This window comes from Chionomys nivalis, chromosome 2, assembly GCF_950005125.1.
Source record: "Chionomys nivalis chromosome 2, mChiNiv1.1, whole genome shotgun sequence".
Lineage (NCBI taxonomy): Eukaryota > Metazoa > Chordata > Mammalia > Rodentia > Cricetidae > Chionomys > Chionomys nivalis.
This window is the reverse complement of record NC_080087.1, coordinates 41,113,171-41,137,343: the sequence shown is the minus strand read 5'-3', so window position 1 is coordinate 41,137,343 and position 24,173 is coordinate 41,113,171. Positions and strand designations below refer to the sequence as shown.

At 41.1% G+C, this 24,173-nt stretch overlaps 1 protein-coding gene across 2 annotated transcripts in view; it reads left to right on the top strand.

The window, feature by feature from the left end:
* Ncoa7 (nuclear receptor coactivator 7) overlaps positions 1-24,173 on the top strand; it is a 147,652-nt gene that overhangs the window by 65,028 nt on the left and 58,451 nt on the right. For both annotated transcript variants that reach the window (XM_057758493.1, XM_057758502.1), the window contains exon 3: positions 9,341-9,561. In XM_057758493.1, coding sequence (XP_057614476.1) covers positions 9,341-9,561 — 221 coding nt within the window. The remainder of the gene's footprint in view (positions 1-9,340; positions 9,562-24,173) is intronic.

Below are 24,173 nucleotides of genomic sequence, written 5' to 3'. Positions count from 1 at the left end.
GACTCTGAGGCTATCCCTTCTCCAAAGAGTTCATGGCATCCCCCAGCCCAGTGCATTGTAAGGAAAATCAGAAGAGACACAGTGCTGTGTAAGCACACTTAGCAGGAACAGCCTGCCAGCCCTGTGGCAGTGGGAGCTAGCCTTGACTCAGAACTGCTGCTCCTTGGCGACAGCATCCTGTGACCTTGCTTAAGCTCCAGCTCTGCTCAGCCTTTCTTTCCTTATCTATGAGGCACAGATAAAACTGCCTGCCTCCTGCCTTTGTGAAACAAACCTAAGGAGGCCAGCTTTGTTACTTAACCCCTAAACTTCCTTTAAAAGAAAGATCTTGCAAGGTTTTCTTTTCTTTTTATTGAAGATTTCTTTCTTTTTATTTATGTGTATGAGTATTTTGCCTACACGTATGTCTCTGTGCCACATGCATGAAGTACCAAACGAGGGCAGAATGGGTGCTGTACCCTTTGGAACCAGAGTTATAGACTCTTGTGGTTGTCATGTGGGTGATGGGAATGAAATCTAAGTTCTCTGAAAGAGCAGCCAGTGCCCTTAACCACTGAGCCATCTTTCTAGCTCTCAAGGTTTTTCTTTTCTTTTCTAATTTTAGAGACTGGGGAGAGGGTCTCTCTACATAGCCATGGCTATTCTGGAACTCTCCATTTAGACTAGGCTGGCCTCAAACTCACACAGTACTGTGCCCTGTCTAGTAGCACTGCTAGCAGCCATGTAGTCAGACTGACTGTGCACTGTCTAGTAGGACTGCTAATTTTATTTAAATAATTTTGAGAGATCTTAATTAAATTTGATAAGCAGAGCTAGTGAGGTGGCTTTTTGGTAAAAGTGCTTGCTCCAAAGACCCGACAAATGAGGCTGGTCCCCAGATCCCACATAAAGATAGAAGAAGAGTTCCTGCTCCATAGAATTGGTTCTGACATCCACACAAGTGCCTCACACACATTGGTAATACATCGTGACTGCGCAACCTCTCCCCATACATTACTAACATGCAAAATAAACATTAATTCCAGTAGCTGTGGGTGACTGGCTAAGGGTTGTCTTATGGGATGGTGGAGTACTAGGTAGTTATTTCTATAGTACAATTTTCAGAACTACATGGAATTCAAATTTAAAATTATGAAGAGTCAAATGTTAATTAAAGAAGGTTATGGTTTTATTTATGCTTTTTACAGTGCTGGGAATTGAATCCAAGGAAGCACTGTACCACAGAGCTACATCACCACCACACCTATTTAATACCTTTTCAGTCAGACATAGCCAGTATATTTTCTCCTTAAATGTCCGCATCAGGAGATGAGCATCTATTCTTGAGAGCACACTACTAATCAGGAAATGGTGTGTGAAGGGGCATTCCTGCAGGGGACTGACTTGAAGCCAATGAGAACATGAGCTTCTTTGTGAATTCACTCATTCACAAAGCAGTAATAAAGTACTAACCGTGTGTCTTTCCACAGCCCTGAGCATCCTTTAACAGAAGAAGTCCTTGCCCTCATGAAGCTCTCGCTGCAAACGCCAGTGCAAGCTTTCGTTTGGCAGCGCTCTGTGCTGCGCTACATAAGAGTTAGCTAGTAATAAGCCTGACCTGTCGGCCGAGCATTTACAATTAATAATAAGTCTCTGACTGGTTATTTGGGAGCTGCTCTCTAGACACAGAGAAACTCCACCTGCAGGGAAGGGACTGCAGAGTCAAAAAACAACTTATTCAGAGTCCAGACTGATGAATGCCAGGGTCCCAAACTCATTTACGTATAATAAGGAAGCTGCTTTCACTCACAAATTATTTAGCAGTATCTCCTGGTTGTTCTGTTAATTATGGCAAAGACAGTAATAGGGAGGGAATGAGATGTGTTTGTATCATGTCATTGGCCTTTTATTTTAATATAAAAAGGCTACAGATTCTAAATAAGCAAGCTTTTCAGACTACCACCGTGGAAAGACGGGAAGTTCAGCTCGTGACCTCCTTTGCTCTTTGGGAAGGTCTATGTCTGTCATCTCCCTTTTTTTCTGCCTTTGCTATGAGCTGCTTCAGAGACAGAACTCACCGGGCGATGGTGGCGCACGCCTTTAATCCCAGCACTTGGGAGGCAGAGGCAGGTGGATCTCTGTGACTTTGAGACCAGCCTGGTCTACAAGAGCTAGTTCCAGGACAAGCTCCAAAACCACAAAGAAACCCTGTCTCGAAAAACCAAAAAAACAAACAAAAAAAAAAAATCAGAGACAGAACTCTAGTATTATCCTGACTTTTCCACAGTGTGGATGTTGTAGTACAGTGTTGGCCAGTCTCATCATGAAACAATGACAGTCCCGGACAGAGTGCTACACAGGCAGATTCTGCTGTGGTCAGTGTAAGCAGAACGAGAAGAAAAGTAGATTTGCTGGGAACCTTTTGGAGCTAGAAGGGACAGGGTTTAAATTAAGCAGTGGGACTCGGGGAGGACGAAGAACAGTTGTTCTTGTACTTGGTTTTATATTTTTTAAAAAAATGCTGCAAGATCACCGGCGGCAGTAGGCAGCAGAAATGCTGTAGGTCCCAAATGTGGCGGGCCATGTGGCGGTAGATAACGGGCCCTGGGAGCAGCCAGTCCCAAGCAGAGATGGCTACTGGTCCCTGAGCAATGGCTGGTCCCAGGTAGGGAGACACATGGCTGGCGGGCAGAAGACAGAAACATGGATAGACACAACTTGCAGAGTGAGGTTGAATACTTATTCAGGGGGTTATGGAGGGGGAAGGGGTAGGAGGAGAGAGAGAGAGAGAGAGAGAGGAGAAGAGAGAGACAGAAGGGGGAAGCGGAGAAGCAGAAGGGAAGCTGCCTCTCTGAGAGGAAGATGGAAAAGAGAGCGAGCTCAGGCTGAAGATCAACCTGCCTCAGTGGATGGGGGAGGGAGTGGGCGTGGCTTGTCTCTTAAAGGAACCAGGGACCAAAACCATAACACTTGGGATTTATTTTAAAGAAAATAAGTATAAGCTAACCAAATGAAGATTTGTTTTCTTCATTTGCACCTATAGCAATCAAGTGCAAAATGGACTTTTTAGATGAACTCTAGGCTCAGGGAGAAACCCTGTCTCGAAAAATAAGGTAGCCAGTTATCAAGGAATATACTTAATGTTGATCTCTGGCCTCCATATACGTGCACACACAGTGCACACACATATGCAAACACACAGACACATACATCTAACACACACACATACACACACAGAGCTTAAATGAAATAAAGGAAATGCTCCAAAAACAAAGGAGAAAACTTGAAAAGCTCTAGAAAGCAGACTCTGAGGACTATTAGCTCTGCCATATGTGTCTGGCTGCCAGTTCCTGGAAAAGGTGGCCTGGAAAAGGTGGCAAGTGTCGATTTCTGTATTTGAAAGGAAGTGCTTCCTATCAGGGCTCCAGAAATTGTTCTGATTTCCAGCTGCAAGACCAGGATGTTCCAGTTATAATGATAATGTCCAAAAAAACAGATCACTCTCACCAAAACAAAAACCGATTTTAGAAATTCTAAAACACTACATTTTACTCTAAATTAGTTTGGTATTGCTATTTTCTAGACTATTCTCTTTTCCTTCTGAAATGACAGCTGTTTGGCTATACCACTGACAATAATAATCTGCCAAACAAGGAGAGAAAATGAGTAAGCCAACATATTCCATTTTGTTGTTTCCACGAGTGAAAATTAGTGTCTAATGAGATGTTCCCAAACACTGCTGCTGCTGCTCATCCAAACACGTGCCCCAGATCAAAGCGGATTTAATTATCACAAGCAGAGGGTGAAATGGGGACATCAAGTGGAAAAATCCAGAACATGAAGAAATAACATATCTCAGGAGATAAGATACGGGGCTAATTTTATGCACCTGCTCTCTTCTAAAAAAAAAAACATCAGTTTTGAATGATGTGAAAGGTACATTTCAAGTAAGTTTTGATGAGCTTATACATAGAGCAGGGCCAGCCAGCCAGCCATAGCCAGTGCTTTGATAAAGTGGTCAGGCCTTTGCAGAAATCTCTCCCTGTAAAGAGACGCTTGCTCCCCATAGAGCCAGGGCACTGCACATTAAGCCGCATACAGTAATTTGATCAGAACATTTTTATTTTATTAGAGGCATTATCAGACCTACCTTCACAAAGAACCACCTATTCTTCTCCCAGTAAAATGGCTTAAAATCTGACAGAAAATCATCATGTTCTTGTTGAAAATAATCCCTTTATTGTGACTAACATTGATTTGCAGTTGTGTGTGCATTGTGTGTGTGTGTGCGCGCGCGCACATGCGTGCATGCTTAACCAAGCATACAAAGAGATGAAATGTGAACTCATGGCACTTTTTCCCAGCTGTCTGTAGCCCATTTGCAGGGGTAAATGAAAGTCGTAGAACCAGACCCCGTTGTGGCTCAGTGAACACTAGCGGATGACATGCTTAAAAGTGGCATGTGTTGTAGATCACAGCGCTTTGTTCTGATGTCATTAGATAGTATAACAAGATATTCTAGCTGTTCTGTCTCTGCTTCTTTTTGTTAGGTGTTGACATATATTATTTCAGCTAATCCTGCTAAAAGACCCTGCTGCTAGCTAAGGAAGTGCAGTTATCACATTTAATGTTTGAGAAGACATACTTTAGTTTCCTGAGCGGTGGACTCCATAGTTGTCAAAACCAAGGAGGCACCTTTCCTTTTTTTTTTTTTTATTGAAAACTAGAATTTTAAATTCTATTTAAATTGAAAATTTTTTTTAATTGAAAAGAGATTCTTTTCTCGTTTTATATACATCTAAGCCACAGTTTTCCCTCCCTCCCCTCAGCTCCCTCCCCCCCAATTCTTAGTTAGGGCTTCCATTGTTGTGAAGAGATACCATTACAGTATCACAACTTACAAAAGAAATCATTTAATTGGGGTGGCTTGCTTACAGTTCAGAGATTTAGTCCATTATTACCATGGCGGGACATAGCAGTGTGCAGGCAGACATGATACTGGAGAAGTAGCTGCTACGTGTTGCTATGCAGACAACAGGAAGTAGACTGAGACACTAGGTGGTATCTTGAGCATAGGAGACCTCAAAGCCTGTCCTCACAGTGACATACTTCTTTCATCAAGACCACAACTACTTAAGGTCACAGCTTCTAACAGTGCCACTCCCTATGAGATTATGGGGGCCAATTACATTCAAACTACCACACACTCTGACCTCGCCTTCACCCCAGAGCTATTCCCCCTCCATTTCCCTTCAGAAAAGAGCAGGCCTCCAAAAGACAGCAGCCAAACAAGATAAAACAGGTTACAATGAGACAAGGCAGAAGCCCTTATGTCGAGGCTGGATAGGGCAACCCAACAGGAGGAAAAGAATCCCAAGAGCAAGCAAGAAAGCACACGTGGTCTTATTGTTAGAAGTCCTACAAAAACACCAAACTAAACAACCATAACATAGGTAGAGTACCTAATGCAGACCCATGCAGGCCCCATGCTTGCTGCTTCAATCTCTGTGAGCCCATATGAGCCCTGCTTTGTTGATCAGGGGCCATGTTTAAGGAGAGACTGTAGAAGGAGCAGCGGGCTGCATTCCTGCCGCCTGGCTCCTGGTCACCTGGCTAGCTTATGCCCCAAAATAACAACACACAAATTGTATTCTTTTAAACACTGCCTGGCCCATTAGCCTCTTACTGGCTAAGTCTCACATCTTGACTAACCCATTTCTAATAATCTGTGTGGCTTACCGGGAAGGATTATAGCCTACATCCATCTTGGGCCGGAGCTTCATTGCGTCTGACCTTACTTCCTTCTACCCAGCATCCTGTTCTGTTTACTCCGCCTACCTAATTTTCTGTCCTATCAAAGGCCAAGGCAGTTTCTTTATTAACCAATGAAATCGACACAAAACAGACCCACCTACATCAGGAGACCTTACTTAACTATTACATTTAACAGAAGAAAGAAGCATGAACTCAACATTGTTCTCTGTGTTTTCTAATGGTCATATCATTTTTCTACCTACATACTTCCATGTCTACAGCTCAACTATGTCCAGATGCCCAAGAAAGTAGAGGCAAGAGATCTGGTTTTTCTTCTTTCTTTTATGGAAAACAGAATTTTTCTCCCTTAATATATCCTGATTATGGTTTCTCTTCCCTTTATTCCTCCTGGTTCCTTTCCATCTCCCCTCCTATCTGGATTCATCCCTTTCTGTCTCTCATTAGAAATGGGCTTCTAAGGGATTATAATATAATAGTATATAATATAGTATAATTTAACATGACAGAAAAAAGCCTAAACAATAGGACAAACAAGAAAAAAAACACAAGAAACAGATATAGACTCAGATACCCTCTGGTTTTTCACACTCAGGAATATGAAAAAAAAAACCTGGAAGTCATATTCATATGCAAAGAACCTACAGTGTAAAAAGATTAAAAATTTAGTAATATCTGACAAGGGGGAATATCTGACAAGACATTATGAGAAAAAGGACTTCCAAGGATGCCATTGGGTTCATTTTCTGTTGACCATCTACTGCTGGGCATACAACCTACCCTTAAGAATACTTTGTTTCCCCCATGAGACCCCCTTGGAAGAAACTAAATTTTCATTTGCAAGTAGTTATCAATTAGAAATAGTGGGGTTAGGGACAGAGATATGTGTCCACTTCTTTTAGCTCTAGAACCCCATCTTGTTAGAAGCCATGTAGGTCTAGTGCATGCTGTCTTGGTCTTTATTAGTTCATATGTACATCAATCCTGTTGATGTAGAAGGCCTTGTTTTCTTGGTGTCCCCCATCCCCTTTGGTTCTTATGCACTTATGCACTCCTCTTCTACAGGTTTCCCTGAGCTCTGGGTGGAGGGATGTGATGGAGACATCTCCTGTAGAGCTGACTTTTCCAAAGTCTCTTATTCTCTGCATGATCTATGACTGTGGGTCTACCATTTGTTGTCATTTGCTACAGGACGAAGCTTTTCTGATGATGACTGAGCAAGGCACTGATAGTACAGCAGAATGTCATTAGGAGTCATTTTATTGCTACACTTTTATCTTTTTATCCTAGATCCCTGGGCTACATAGTGTCAATGTCAGGTTCTTGGTCATCCAGGCAGGTGGAGGTCACTTGTTTATTCCCAGCTGCCGAGAACTGAAATAATCACTCAAAAACTATATTATTTGCAATACTGTTTGGCCAATAGCTTAAGCATATTGTTAGCTAGCTCTTATACCCCAAACTAACCCATCTTCATTAATCTGTGCATCAGCACGAGATTATGGCCTACCGGCAAAGTTTCAGCAAGCTCCAGTGGAGGCGTCTTTTACTCCAGTGGAGGTGACTGCATGGCTTCTCACTGACTCCACCTACTCTCTCTTCCTCTATCTGCTTGGAACTCATACCTTGCCCTATTCTGCTAAGCCATTGGCTGAAAAAGATTTATTAATGAACCAATAAAAGCAACACATAGACAGAAGGACTTTCTATACCAGATTGGTATGGGTTCCATATTGTGGAATGGACCTTAAGTCAAATCAGACATTGGTTGGTGTGGTGGTTTGGATGGAGATGGCCCCCATAGGCTCATGCGGAATGGCCTTATTGGAGTAAATGTGGCCCCATGGAAGAAGTATGTCAGTGGAGGCAGCCTTTGAGGTTTCAGAAGCTCAAGCCAGGCCTAGTGGCTCACTGTCTCTTCCTGCTGCCTAAAGATGCAAATATAGAACTCGCAGCCACTTTCCAGCACCGTGTCTGCCTGTGCATTGCCATTCTTCCTGCAATGACAATAATGGACTAAACTCCTGAACTCTAAGCCAGCCCACCTCCCCTAATTAAATGATTTCCTTTATAAGAGTTGCCATGGTCATGGTGTCCCTTCACAGCAATAAAACCCTAAGACAGTTGGTTACTCCCATTAGCTTTGTGCCACTATTGTACTAGCCTATTTGCAGGTAGGACACCATTGTAGATCCAAGGGTTTGTGGCTGGGTTTGTGTTTTTACCTTTGTTCTTTGGCATTGTGCAGAGTACCTTCCTATATGGACCGAAGGCACTAGCACGAAGGGGTGAAGGCTCGATGTAGATACCAGCTTAACTTCTCCACGTTCCATGATCTGCGTAGGTGTTCGCAGCAGTGGAGCCAGAGACAAGAGAACTGTGTAACAATGCAAACTGCAAAACTGGCATTCTCTAGCTAGGCGGAAGGATCCTAATGTCAAATAGATTTATATGGAAATAGAGTCCCCACATATATAAGGCTAGGGGCCTTTTTCTGAAAGAGTTTATGTTCTGTAGAACAGAGAATTTCCCAAGGACTACAAGGTGCGCATCAGCTCACTGCACAGCATGCGTCTCTCGGAAAACATTTTCAGGGACCTGATTCAGTGAACAATGATAAACTTCAGCTCCCGGGGCCTTGTGGGTAAAGAGCTGGAAGCATCAAATTTGTTCACTAAGTTATCAGCCAGTGCTTACATTAACAATCACAATGATTATTCATAATGGCTATCTTGTACTATTACTAGGGGATTTTAGCTCTCAAGAGATGTAGAGCTTTAGGACTCTTGTGTGTATAAATGAAAAGAGTTACCCAAACCAGAGAGGTCTGAAAAATATTGATACTGCATGTAAGCCAATATAAAAGGCATGTTTCATACTTGCTCTTATGTTCATAGGTATGGCTGAAAACCACAAAACACGTTTTAAAAATTTACAATGCCCAAATGGGACCTTATAGATGAGTTACTGTATCTTGACTTAAAAACAATACTCATCATTTCATAGCCAACAGAAAAATGTCATTTTTCTCAGATCTAGAAAGTTTTATCTCACACTTCTCTCAGATTTAGTATTGTGGATGCAGAACCAAGGAAAGATCCTTGATCTCTATGTTAGAAAATTTAAGTAGTTAGAAAAGAAAAATAACTCTTGAATAGTTTTATGAGACTATTCAAGTTTTATGTTTTATATTATAAACAATAGTTTTATGACTTCAAACAATTTCTTTTTCTTCCTCTTCTTCCTCCTCAGCCTCCTTTTAAGTGAAAACAGAACTGAAGATAACACTCAGTGGTAGAGTGATTGTTTCGCATGTACAAACCCTGGCTTTATTCCCCAATTCTGCCAAAAGAGGGATAGAGGAAGACCCAAACTTGGTGATACATGTTTGTAAGCCCAGCAATTAGAAATCTGGGGGCAGGATGGTTATAAGCATGAAGCCAATATTTGTGCTGTGTAGCAAGAGTGGATGAGGAGGGGAGCATAGTGTTTTATTTATCGGATAATTCCATATTCAATTCCCACAGCATAGAATTCGGATTACATGAAGCAAATCACATTTTCACTGTTTTACTTTTTTCATTTATAGACTAAAAAAGAAGAAACAAGCCAAACAAAATGCAGAGATCATCTCAGCTACAGCCACAAGGAGTAATTCCGGGAAAGAAGATGCTAACTCAGTCATTTTGGAACAAGACAAATCCAACAATGCAGTGGAGGGGGAATATAACACTGATGAGAAAAAGAAGAGAAAAAACAATCAGTTAAAGGAAATCAGGCGCACAGAACTGAAGAGATACTACAGTATTGGTGAGTATCCATGACAGTGTTGGAATATATTGTTTGAAAATCTGTTGTAGGCTGAGCACAGTGGTATGCAACTAAAACCCCAGCCCTCAGGAGAGAAAGGCCAGGGGAATGGGAATTCAAAGCCAGCCTGGGCTATATGAGACCTTGTCTCAGAACAATAACAACAATAGCAACAATGAATTCTAATAACTTTACAGTTAGGTATGGGTATCACAAATTTGAGGCCAGCCTGCTCTACATTGGGGAGCTCAGGTCAGATAATCCCCACCCTATCTCAAAATAAACAAACAAACAAATAGACTTCCATCTTCAAAAATCAAAATCTGTAAGAATTTGCTGAAAACTATGATTATGGGTCCTCATCATCATAATAGCACCAGCTTATAGAGCAACTACTCCATGTCCCTGGCTCTTGTTTTATATGTTATATAATATGAAATTATAGCTATGAAATAGTTGGCTTCATTCAGCTCTGCACTTTGATTATTAGCAGTGTCTTCATCACATATTGTATGCTGGTAAACATTTTCCCTGTAAGAGAAATATACTGTTTTTTCTTGTTGTTTTCTGTGAGTATATGTGTGTGTGTAGATATGCTTGCTTGTGCACGCAAGCAAGGGTCAGAGGTTGACCCCTGGAAGTGTGTCTGTTGCTCTCAACCTTATTTGTTGAGACAGGGTCTCACTGAGCATGGAGCTCAGTTTCAGCTGGACTGGCTGGCCAGCTAGCCCCAAGAGTTCCTCTCTGCCTCGTAGCACGAGGGTTATAGGAGATTATCACTATATCCTGAGTGCTGGGGATCAAAATTCAGATCCCTAGGTTTTTGCGAGCAGACACTTTGCCCACTGAGACATTTCCAAGTCTCATTTCTTTTCCTGAGTGGTCATAAATAGAATATATGTGGACTATAAATAGACTATACATGGAGTAAATAGGTCGATGGAAGTATTGATAGTAGTGACTACAATTTTTGCAGGAGGCAGAGACTAGCATGTGTCAGCTAAAAACAGCCTCCAAACACAAAGCCCGCTCCTTTAGAATAAATCCAGAATGTTATGGAGTCTCTTAGAATAAATAAACTGGGAAGGATGGCATATCTAGCTCTACTAGGCTCACCCATCTCGTGCCTACTGTTCTATCACATGCATGTCTGGAGTCTATTTCAGTGGATGCAAAGAGATGGTGTCAAGAGTCAGAAATTTGGTGTATGGGCCATGACATGTTTAATATTGCTGGACAGAAAGAGAAAAGATGAAGTGGTGGTACCCAGAGAGCATCCTGCAGTTAAAACAATGATATGAGGTCTTGCAAACTTGCTCTGCAGGCCCTGAACTTGGTGCACATCAGGACAGTTACAGACAGGCATGTCTTCTGTCTTTGTTTAACATAACTTCCCAATGGGCCTAATGGTGGGTGTGATGGTCAGCTTAACAGGTTCCAGGCACATCACAGAGGCATTACTTGCCTATGGGCATACCTTCAAGCGGGTTCTTTTGATTAGGTTAGTTGAGGTGGGAGAATGTTGACTTAGGGTTTCTGTCCTACCTAGTTTCCACAGTCGTAAGTCCCAAAGAAATCACACAGAGGTCTACATTTATCATAAACTGATTGGCCCATTAGCTCAGGCTTCTTATTAACTCTTAAAAGTGGGCAGCACCATTCCCTGACCACAGTAAACATTGCTCCCTTTTTGCTGACTAAGGATGCAGCATGACCAGCCACTTCAAGTGCCTGAGTATCTAATAAGCTAGCACTTACAGTTTAAAGTATCAGTGTATTCCCTTCTAAAAAGAAGCGAATAAAGGAAAGTTGCATTTTGTCTTGTTTTGTGTGACTTCTTGCTTTGCTAAAATGTCTCTCTGATGTAGTGGAATCTGTTGAAAGTCTATTGTTGAGTTGAAAACGACTCTTTGTCTTACCTTGCTAACTTTTCTTGACCTCGCAAAATCAGTTCAATGACCTTGTCTTCTGGGATTCTCTTCCTGGCTCTGGAATTGCCACCTGCACTTTTACGCATTTATCCCATCTCTGTTTGCAGGCTGCAGTGATTTAGACCCTGTTGTGTCTCCACCACAACAGGTTGTGTGTGTGTGAACGTGTGTGTGTGTGATGGACACACCTGTGTTTACATCTGGAGGCTTCAAGTGTCATTCCACAGTCACCATCTGCTTTGTATTTTGCACGGGTTCTCTAAACGGCCTGGAAATCATCTAGTAGACTAGCCTGGCTAGCTAGGAGGCCCTAACGTTCTACCTATCTCTGCTTCCCAGTGCTGAGGTTACAAGATGGACCATCCTACCAGACTCTTTAATGTAGGTACTGGAGATCAAGCTCAGGATAGAAGGCAAGCAATTCACTGATTCGGTTTCTTCCCTGTCCTGACAGAAGCTCTTTCCATGTGCTTCCAGTGGAAGAACGAGTGCATAGATGAATGTACTCTGGTTTTGTTTCCATTTCCTGAGAATTCCGGAGGACATTGGTAACAGTGTAGTCACTGGGTTGAAATTGCCATGTGGTTTTCCTTGGTAGCAATGAGTAAAGAGATGTGATTATGTCATTTCTTAAAATAGCAGTGATGACCACTGACTTGGAGATTTGAGGCATTTCATCAGAAAAATCCAGTGCAGGGATCGAGCCTCGGAGTCGACCGCTAAATTTCAGGCTTCGTTGACTCTGACCACATTTGACCATCTTGGACAAACACCAGCTCAGATTTGATCGGCTTCACCGAATCTGTTACCTTCTAGAGTGGCGTCCCAGGATGTGGGTCTGTACCACTAGGGGGAGCATCAGACCTTGAGTCAAGATTCATTCCTGTTCCAGGTCTCTGCTGCTTTCTGTAGTGCTACTCTGGCTGTGGCAGGAGAGTGAGGAGACTTCAGAATGCGAGGATCTAGTCTTAGATTTGTGAAACTCAGAGTTGGGGGAGCTCCGTTATTGCATGGACGGATCTGAGTGGATGAAGGCAGGCTGTGGTAGTCAGAGACAGGATTTTAGGGAAATGAAGTTCTGAGGAGAAATTTTTCTCATAGACAAAGCAGCATATGCTAATTAGTATAGCGTCTGAGGGAGAAAAAGAGCAAAGTCAGTACATGGCAAATTTGGGAACTCAAGAATGAGGAAGGACGATGATGGAGTTTTTGTTTGGGGGTGTTTTTTGAAGAGCTAAGTCATTTCTCTCAAGGGGCTTAGTTAATTGCTTCTTACAGATGTGAGGTGAGTCTGTGTATAAATGACCCAAGGCACAAACAGATGCAAAAGAAGCAGCTAAGTGACAGCGTGGGCTTAGAAATGAAGACAGAAAAGCTGTAAATGAACGTTGTCTTATCTTGATACAGAAATTATAAGGGAGTTTGTTTTCTTTTCCTTTTTATCTCTAGAAAGGGTCTCACTGTGTAGCTCTGGCTTCTGTGGAACACACTGTGTAGACCAGGCTGACATCGAACTCACAGATCCACCTGCTTCTGCCTCCTTGTGCCACTACACCCTGCAAGAATTTTCCCCCTTTATTTATTGAACATTATATATTGCAGAAGGATACTTTGACAAAATAATGCTTTTTGCTTTTTCAGATAGATTTATCTGTGACTCACTGCAGCTTTGGCAATAAGTCATTGCTGTCTCCTGGCACCACGATAAGATGCCGATGAAGAATGTTTTGGAGAGATTGAGTCACTAGCATTGCCTCTTGCAACAAGATGGCCCTGATTCTGTAAATGTTCTATTTTGTTTTTGAGAAAAGAATAGGAAAGGAAGTAGTCACATTAAGACAGATTGCATCAGATGGTCCAGTATCTAGCACAACATTTAGAGGCAGTAAATATCAGAATCCTTGTAGAACAAGTGAATTCAGCATTTCTGTGCTTGCACGTATAGTTAATAATACATGGAACTTCCTTTTTAATAAAAACTTCTACTTATATTGTTTAAGAAGTTGTGTAGGGGGCGTGGAGAGATGTCTCTGAGCTTAAAACACTGTTTTTACAGGGAACCAAGGTCCACTTCCTGGGGCCTCTATGACAGCTGACAACTGACCATAGCTCCACTTCCAGAGGATTCAATGCCCTCTTTTGGCCTCCTCAGTCAGTGCATGCATGTGGTACACAGACGTGTATGCAGGCAACACACACACACACACTCACACACACACATATTTAAAATAAACATTTTTAAGAGAATCTATTTAGTGGTTCTCTGGCATACTACACTTTAAACAGTAGCTATCACTGAGTTTTGAGAAAAAAAAATGTTTAAAGAGTTTCACTGTGTTGTCCAGGCTGACTGACCTTAAACTTACAGAGATCTTCCTACCGTTGCCTCTGTCCCCATGCCCTCCTGCCCCTACCCCTCTGCCCCTTTGCCCCATGCTTCTCTGCCCCTCTGCCCTTCTGCCACTGCCTTTGCCATGATAGAATTAAAAGTATGTGCAACCATGCCGAAACAAGTTTTATACAATCCATTGGAGCATTTAAAAATTTTCCAAAAGATGATTAATTTACCAAAGAACCAAACTCTATTAAATTAGCAATACAATTAACTTTTGTTGTTAGAATAGTGCACATATCCTCTCCTAAATCCTGCAGTTAGAATGGGAATATTAGAAATGCAGAGATTTTGATGTAGGACCATTCTTCAATTGAAACACACCTATGCAGCTGCAAGGGCGAGGCGAGATGGGGGAGATCTTAGAAGTCAGGAAGAGAAGGCAACTTAGAATAAGGTGCATTATTAAAATATCATAGTATCTTATTTTAAGGTGTTAATGCCCAGGATCCTGGATAGCAATGTAGAAACTTTAATGGAATTCTATTTGGGAAGACATTATAATGAACAAAAAGTACTTATGTAAGTAAGAGCATGGCATTTTGAGATGACCGCAGGCAAAGATTTACTTAGGGAGGTTCCTGGCTGTGAATGTGGCTCTCTGCTCTCCCACACCCTTTCCCTCTTTCTGCTCTCCTTCCTTCTCCCCTCCCTCCCTTCTTTCCTTCCTTCCTTTGGTTTGTTTTCTTCTTTGCTCCTGAGGTGGCAGGCAGTCTTACTGTGTAGCCCAGGCTAGCCTCAGATGCATGATGGTTCTGTTGAGCCTCCTGGTACGGGGTTGAGCATGTACCCCTTAACCTCCGATGCATCTTTATTCAACACTTAGATCACAGTTTCCCATCCTGCATTCAGAAGAAAATTAATGGGAGAAAGTTCAAAAACGGAAATCCTCTGCTTTTCGCTTGCTGTAGATTTTCATTTCTCATGAAAACATCAAAGTAACCCTCTACTGGGTTCTTTCCCACAGTGGCAACCTCAACAACTTTTCACACGCTGCCGCCTTTGCTCAGGGCTTTGTTTTCCCCTTTAAAACCACACGGGTGAGTTTCATATCTGTCATTTGATTTTTGCTTCAGCTCACAGGCTTAGAATGCCAAGGTTTTATTATTATTTTGATAAGTCATTTTCCAAACATAAATAAGCCAGGTCTTTAATATATAATAATACATAACCTTCTGCTCAAAGGCAGAACGTTTTCTCATACCTTAGATTTGAAAGGCTGGATAAGCGGCTGGAGATGGCTCTCCATGATAAAGAACTTGCTTGAATGTCCAAGGCTTAGTCCAAATTCCACTACAAAGAAACGACCTAATTAATATTTTTCTAAAATACACAAGGATGTGGGTAAGGAGGAAAGCGAAAAGCAAGAAGATGTCAGATGCTGGGAAGACGTGGATCAAAGAATAAAACACATTCTTGGTGAAAAGACAAAAACTGTGGGAACAGAAGCAGTAATCAAAGCCCCGTGAGTCAGGAAGTGTGCACTCAGGAGCAGAAACACTTAGTTGAGCGTAGAAATCAAAAAAAGCTCACCATATGTAGGACAAGATGAAGAAGAAAATGTAGGTTAACTGTAGGAGGGATTTGTGGGTCATGGATAAGTGACTTGAAAAATATTTTTAAATAAAAGTATAAAATTTTGTTGCAAGACTGGACATAATGGTGTATGCCTTTAATCCAAGCACTTGGAAGACAGAGGCAGGCAAGTCTCTGTGAATTTAAGGCAAAATTTGGTGCAGATAGCAAATTTCAGGACAGCCAGAACTACACAGAGAGGCCTTGTCTAAAAAAATAAAAAAAGTCATTGTTGTGAGGGAGCAAAGATGAGAGCAAGGCCCAGATTTAGTAGTCTGTGCTAGAACAATGAAAGTCTTCAGTTAAGAGGTGAAAGTTATTTTTCAAGTTCAAAGATAAAACTGTCTCAGATGCTAGAAATGTCCAGAAACATGCATGCACTTGAATGTTTTTCATTTATTTCCTGAAAAAATTACTGAGAGGGAGAGAACTTTTTAATCTTTTTTTGTTTTGTTTTGTTATTTTTTAAATTGATTTTTATTGAGCTCTACGTTTTTCTCTGCTCCCCTCTCTCACTCTCCCTTTCTTTCTGTGTCTGGGTTACCTCACTCAAAATAATGTTTTCTAGCTAGCTCCATCCATTTTCCTGCAAAATTCAAGGTGTCATCCTTTTTTCTGCCGTGTAGTACTCTATTGTGTAAATGTACCTCGTTTTCCTTACCTATTCTTCGGTTGAGGGCCATTTAAGTTGTTTCCAGGTTTTGGTTCTGACAAACAATGCTTCTATGAAAATAGTTGGGTGCATGTCCTTGTGGCACAATTGAGCATCCTTTGGATTATATACCCAAAAATGGTATTACTGGGTCTTGAGGAAGGTTGTTTCCACACATCAGGAATGCAGGTGTTCCCTTTTCCCCACAGCCTCTCCAGCATAAGTTGTCATCAGTGTTTTTGATCTTGGTTATTCTTACAGGTGTAAGATGGAACCTCAGAGTGTTTTGATTTGCATTTCTCTGATGACTGAGGATGTTGAACATTTCCTTAAGTGTCTTTCAGCCATTTTAGTTTCCTCTGTTGAGAGTTCTCTATTTAGACAAAATGACAGTCTACAGAATGGGAAAAGATCTTCAATAATTCTACATCAGACAGATGTCTGATCTCCAAAACTCAAGAAATCGGTTACCAAAAGAACACATAATCCAATAAAAAATGGAGTACAGAGTTTCTTAATCTTAAATACATCAAAATTTTGACTTTAAGATTAAGAAAAGAAGTTGATTGGTGGTGAACATCACAAGAATTAAACTTAAAAATACAAAGTAATGAACATGAATATAAAAATGCATTCTGGTTTCCCCAAAACGCTGATCTAGTGCCTCACTTTGATGCCATAATTAACCAATAATGTAATTATGGCATCAATTGTAAATTATAAAGTTTATAAATTATAAAACCGATTGTGCATATCTCAGATTAACAAATATTGAGCAACAAGAACCAAAAGAAGACAGAGAGCAAGACCCTCCAATGGGAGGACTGCCCATCTCGTGTGTCTTTTGCTCTCTGGCCTCATGGCACGCATTAATAAGTACTTCACAGTCTGAAAGCCCCCTTGTTTCCACATTTCAAGAAGTTCACAGAGACCTGCAGAGAGAAGCTTGGGCTTCAGTGTCATGGTGTTCTTGGTTTCTGTTCCATACTCTACTTTCAGCATCCGTATGGCTATAAAATTTCTAGCTGGCTTGTTTGTAAAACTTACCTTACTTTAAAAAAAATTCAAAATATCAGCACTGGTAAGTCTGGTTCTAAAGGGAAATCATTCCAAAGTTTGAAACAGAGTTAAGAGATTTGAATGTGAGTGTCTCTCTGTAAGTTAGTAGCAGTGAGGCAAATGCCTCATGTAAAACTGCTGTGACTGTGTTGGCTTTGCCTCAAGGAGAGCATCCCTGTTCTGTGGAAGCCTGCATGCCTCCTCCAGCACAGCCTCCTGTAGCCTGTTCTTGTCGTTGCTGAAACAAGCAAACAAAAGTGCTGATGCTGACCGGGAAGCTACGTGTTGAAAACCCAGTTCTCCTACGTCTGCTCTTGAGTTCAGAAGTTAGACCTGTCACAACCATTGCTATCAATGCCTCACAAGTCTGGTTCCTTGGGTGTGTGTTATGTACAGTGGAAAATCTCACAGTCTGAGAACTGCACACATGTGTTGGACAACTGCCGATGAGTGGTAGTTTTCAGCTTGAAAAATCAGTCATCACCAAGTGAGGCAGAATAGTCCTTAGAAAAACACTCAGGCTCAGAGGTTGGGTGCCTTGGCAAGAGCAGAACTGTCATGGTCTCTAGGCTGGAAAGCCCTTCAAGATCAAGGCACTGGTAAATTCTGAGCCTAGTGGTGACTGTTTTATATTTCTCATATGTCCTTTTAAAATATAATTTGTCTAATTATACTCATGCTGCCATGGGAAAAACAGATTTTTTTTTTTTTAAAAAAAAGAACATTTAAAAGGTAGGAAAGGGTAGGAAGGCGAGAAGGAACAAGTTTTAGGAAGGAGAGATTGTCTTTTGGATGAATGAGTGCTGTGGACTGGATGCTTGCTTTCCTCACTGACTTCATGACTCCTCATGATGTATAACAGGAAGCAGCAGCCTGTTTTACAAGAGTAAGAATGAGATGCTGAGGAATTCACCAAAGCACATGTGGGCTAGCATGTGACAGAAACTAACGTTCTGCCCTCTGACAGCAAAGTCATAGCTTTGGTGTCATGAGGCATAGCTCTCATCCCTGCAAGTCAACTCTGGAGCAAAACCAAGCCAGTGCAAAACAGAGCTCCAGTGTGTTTGACATTCCCCCAGAACACTCTTGTTTCTTAGTATAGAGAAAAAAGAGACTGCAGGTAAACTTTCTTTCCTTAGTGAAGGCGCAAGTCATAAACAATCCCACACCAGTTTGGAATTGTGATTAATAGGGTGGTATTTATTTAAAGGGGAATAAACTTACAGATCACCGTCCCAGACAACAGCCCTCTACGCACGCAATTAGGAAGAAGTCTAGTCGCCGGAACCGGAGCAGGAAGTAAAGAGAGAGAGGAGGGAAGTAGCCGCTTTTTTTTAAAGGGAAAGAGCCACGCCCCAATGGGCTGGTATCTCCGCGGCTATTGGCTGGAGGAGCGGAAGGACCTCCCGCAACACCTTAGGCTGTAATTTTAGTGATGGTAATGTTGACACTCACCTACTTAAGTGAATTCACAAGTACCGAGACACTAGGATTACTAGTCATATGTGTAGGCATACCCAAAACACCCATTGTGTTTATGGCTAATATAAATCAGATGCTGACCAAAACAACTGTCCTTACATAGTCACTGAGTTTGGGGACTGCCACAGGGCTTATTGCACTCATTACTCATCCAGGAGGACTGTCAGGCAGGACTGCTGTGGTAGAACAGTCCTCCAGACAGACTGCTTCCCTGCCCTTGGAACACCTCCAGATTTCCATTCAGTATGGTTCAACGTGCGTTAAACACTAACAGCAGTAAGGAATATTACTACTGACAAGTCATAACAAGATACTGGGTGTGCCATACTTGAGAAGGAGGAAGTAGCATGTATTTCATGATTTCCTTTGTGTCAGGGGGTAAAATACAGAGTATAGTTCTTCTTGACACTTAATTTTCATTTCTTTTTAAAGTTGTAATAATTTAGTTTTTTTCCAGAGTTACTCATCTCTCAGTAACTCTAATTAGCAACATTGACATATTAAGTGAAGAGATGTGAGTATCTCTTCAGTGGAGAATATGTTATTTCTTTACGAAGAAATCCATGTCCTATATTTTATTCAAAGTCACTTCTGATTTTAGTTTTCATTAGTTTTTCCTTTGAAAGAGAGTCTTCTTGTGTTCCTTAGACTGACATCAAACTCCTGATCCTCCTGCCTCAGCCTTCTGAGTTGCTGAGGCTGAAGGCATGTGTCACCACATCTGGCTTTGTTGTAAAATCTTGAATCTATCTGTATGACTTTCAGTGATCTAACCTTTTCTGTTCTCACTGCCTCGTTTAGTTATCTTTAAGCTCTTGTTTCTCTCACTGCAGATTGCTTTTCCAGAATCGCCTTGTCCAGTCTTTATTGACACCCCTATTTTACATATTTACTCAAAATTACATGGGGATTCAGTACAGAACTGGACTATTAGCGGTCTATTTAATGCCAAAACTGAACCTGCCCACCAAGAGGAAGTTGTATGGTATTTGTTAGGAAATCCAGCTTTTCTCACTAGTTTTTAATGGTGATTTTCTCTACACTAAATGCCCAGTTTTTAATTATACGCTGCAGTGTTTTAATTGCTCTAACTTTATAAAAGAGCAGACTGCATGATTCTGCAATTATTTCTTTAAAATACATATTTAAAATACAAAGACATACATTGAAATGTGATTTGATCATTTTATACATTTATGCTTTTAGATAAAACTGATTATAAATTCAGTGTTTCGCCTCTAAAATAAATTTATTTTTCACTTAGATAGCATTTAATCTAAATTTTTAATTAGAAAAGAAGATGATGTAATTATAAAGATGAGCTTCCCTTTGTGAGAGCTTTGCATACCTCTTCCTTTATCTAAACTTCCATTTATATTCATCACTGAAGTTTTAAACTTTTTTTAATGTGTGTCTTGCTATTATGATATATTTATTGCTAGACATCTTATTGGTAGACAACATGTTTGGAATTTTCTCAATTCCTTTTCTATTACAACTATTGAGTTTGAGGCCAGCCTGGTCTACAAAACAAGTTCTAGGACAGCCAACACTACACAGAGAAGCCCTATCTCAAAAAAAATATATATATATATATTTTGTCTGGATAGTTTTTTAAGCAATTTTATAAATTTTTGACATTTTGTGATAATGTTGGTTCTTTAGGGAGAAAATTAACTAGCTAATAGTCAGGTTTTCTTTTTTTATACTTAAACCCCTTATCTTTCACTTGTATTAGGGACTTTAAGACAACTGCATATAAATACTGATGTAGGGATTCTTAAATTGATATTGGCTAGTGTTTTTTCCTTCCTTCCTTCTTTCCCTCTTTTCTTTCTTTATCTTACTGTGGTGCTAGGGATCAAACCCATGGCCTTATACATGCTAGGAAAGTTTTTATCACTCATCTATTTAAATGGCTGCATACATACATCATTTGCACCATGACTAATGGTAATGGCAACTGTGCTTACTCTATGCCCAGGTCCAAGATTCATACAGTGTCACAGGCATCTTACTGTTTGCTCGGTGACATTATCAGACAGTTCCTTTTGTTGTAGATGACAGACTTGATATGGAACACTTTTAAGTAACTGGCTTTCTATCATGAAGCCAGTGAAACCCACTCATTTTTGATTCCAAAGTGAAATTGTTGTCAGATGTTTGGTGGCACAAATGAGATGGCATGTGATTCTCTGGTGAATGACATCAAACTGTTATAGCCAAATGCATCAGTTTCTAGTATTGGGACATGAAGCTGGGGTTCTCTGAAAGATCTAGAGACACAGTGTTTCCTTTGTGTCTCGGAAATCCTCTCATTTGAATGCCGTTGAAACCATCTTTCCTCTGTAGACTGGGTTCTGAGGGTACTATTTCATCATCTGGAGTTGTATCCAGATAATCTTATCTTAAAAAAAATTTATTTATTTATTTATTGTGGATACAGTGTTCTGTGTCATTTTGCCTGCATACCAGAAGAAGGCATCAGATCTCATCATAGATGACTGTGAGCCATTATATGGTTGCTAGGAATTGAATTTAGGACCTCTGGAAGAGCAATCAGTGCTTTTAACCTCTGAGCCATCTCTCCAGTCCAAGATAATCTAATATTTATTTATTTAAACTCTTTAGAACATTTCAGGCCTCACTTAGCCAAAGGTGGACCTTAGACTTTCTGTGTAGCCATTGATGGCTTTGTCTGTTTGATCGTCTTGCCTCAACCTCCAACTTTCTGGGATTACTTATGTAATCCCATCACCACAGCCCATTTATACATCACTAGTGACTAAATCCAGAGTGTCTTACAAGCTAGGCAAGAACTCTATCAAGTGGACTACATTCCCATCTCAAATGTTATTTTGAAACATGCTCTCATGTAGCCCGTTTTCATTTTATCTTGTAGATAGGGCTGTAAAAATGTTTGATAACTTTGCTCAGAATATTTTCTGAGAAATACAGAGCTAGCTTTCTCTTCTCTCTTTAGATGCATTTACTTTTTTTTCTCCAAATCCTTGAAGTAAAGGGGAGACTTAGGATTTGGTAGGTATAAAGGGTAGGCATGAGGAGGCCTGAGACTGGAATTGGAGGAGTAAGGTCTTTGGGACACAGGTACATCATAATCATGTATGAGGATAACCATAGGCCCTCACCTTCAGTGCTGGAGTTGGATCTCTGTCTCTTCCTGTGACTGTATCTGCCCCTTCCTACCTCTCTCCAGGATCAGAAATCTCTATTGCCTATTACCTGTGTTTTACAGAGCCTGTCTTGATTTCACTCACTGGGGCACAGAGTTGGCCATCTTTCTAGCTAACTGTAAGAAGTAAAGTGAAACTTCACATTCTGAAACCATGGCACAAAGATGGTTATGATTCTTAAAATGGGCCAGTTATTTCTTGCTCTCATTATTTGGCTAGCGACAGAGCATCTTGTCTGGTGTGTGACTTTGACACGTGCATGCAGTTTTCCAAGTGTGATGTTATTGTAGTGAAATGTTTTCCTCACAGTCAGACATGTCCAGGTAGTTGATCTCTATCAGGAAGTTCATTCTACCTTAAGTGCCCAATGTCATTGTGACATCTCAAAGACATTTGACGATCAGGTCATTTTAAGCTCCACCTCAAATATTTCACATTCTTAGACTCTCTCAGGAAGGGCTGTGCTCATTCATGTATGTGTGTGGAGACCAGAGTTCTATATCGTGTTTCCTTATTTATTGAAAGTTTTCATAACTCAGCTTCCACCTCTTCAGCATAGCCCGAGGGTGTGCACACACCACATGGGCTCCACTTACTTTTTGAGAAAGGATCCCACTAAACTTGGAGATCACCCTTTCAACAGACTATTTGGTCAGTGAGCTCCAGAGATCTACCCGTTTCTTCTGCCCCACAGTGTTGGTACTACAGATGCCACAATCCAATTTTCTTCACTGGAGATGGGATTGTAGACTTTATGCATGCAGAGAAGTACTTTACTGACTCAATCATTTCCCCTCTTGTTTACTGTTCTTGAGAATGGAGCTTGGAGAATGGAGTCAAAAAATGAGGCAGACTGAAGTCTCACGCAATGGCCAACTTTATTCAGAGCATCAGACACTTTATACTCTGAGGGTTGAGCCACCTGAGTAAAGGGTACAATCACAAGGACAAGCTGGATGTGTCCAGACTGTTTTCCACGGAGGCAGATGAATAGCAACAGCTGAAGTAAGCTCAGTCCTATCTGATTCTCCTGGGAGGAGCACAGAAACACATTCCAAGAACAAATCTGTGTTTTGAAGAAACTGCGGTCACAAGACTCTTGGTGTTGCTTTCTGGGAGTTTTCTCACAGCCAGGACTCCTCTCACATGACTCCATTCTTGAACCATGTTCTGACACTCTGTAATTGCTTTAGTAGTAATACATGCTTGACATTTCTATTGGTACCAGTGGAAGATAAACTTTATTTTTTTTTCATAAATTCAAGTGTACATATTAAGCTTCTGCTGAAAGGTTTAACTAGACACATTTTCTTTTATAGCTTTGCAACCTATTAACTCTCCACCAGTCAGCAGGCCTGTCACGGTACTCCGCATTGCTTGGGATCTAGCAAAGGACAGACAGTAACAGGGATATACAGAGTGAGTGAGAAATTAGATGAGAGACAGTGAAGGGGCTGCACAATGCTGCAGATGTGGCTGCAGATGTTAGGAGAACACTTTCTGAGCATGCTGGAGCCCTGCCTTTGATCCCCAGCATCACAGAAAGACCGTGGGTGTGGTCTTGATGTTAGCACTTGGGAGACAGAGGCAAGACAATCAGGAGTTCAGAATTCTCCTCAGGTTCATAGTGCCTTTGAGCTCAGCCTGGGCTAGAGATGGTCCTGTCTCGAAAAAAATGAGTGCATACATTAACAAATAATTGCTTGCCATGATGAAAAAGGAGAACTGGCTCCCTGGAAGTCATCCTCGAACTACATGGGCACTGTGGTACCCCCCTTACACCACCACCACACATTCTTTTCTCTTTTTAAGAAATTTGGCAATGTATAGCCTTGGGTCAAAAAGAACTTTTGGAAAAATGTTTCTAGGAATGGTAGCCTGGGGCCCCTCTCCCATGTAAACAAGCAAAGGCCCTAAATTTTGGTTTCTCTGACTCTTAAAGATGACCTTAAGAAAAAAGGAAGAACATTGTTAATATTTCACTGCTTATCTTCCCAGATCTAGGTGACCCGGTTTTTATGTGTGTTATGAGATTCTCAAGAATCCCGTGGTTAAATTGTTTGAACAGTGGCTGTATGAAATGTTCTTGTCTGAGGTCAATTGCACTGTTCTCTGAAGTTACCCAGATGTGGCCACCTGAAGGTGATTGGGATGAACTTTCACGGCACTGTCTTCATTCTCTCCTCTTGATTTTTTTTATTTTAAATATTGTTTACAGGAAATATTGAAAAGCCAGAAAACTCCTATATGATGTAACTATTTCCAGGTTCTGCTACCTTCCTGGTCTCGCCCAGTATCCCTATATCTTTGGATAGATAATCCACATG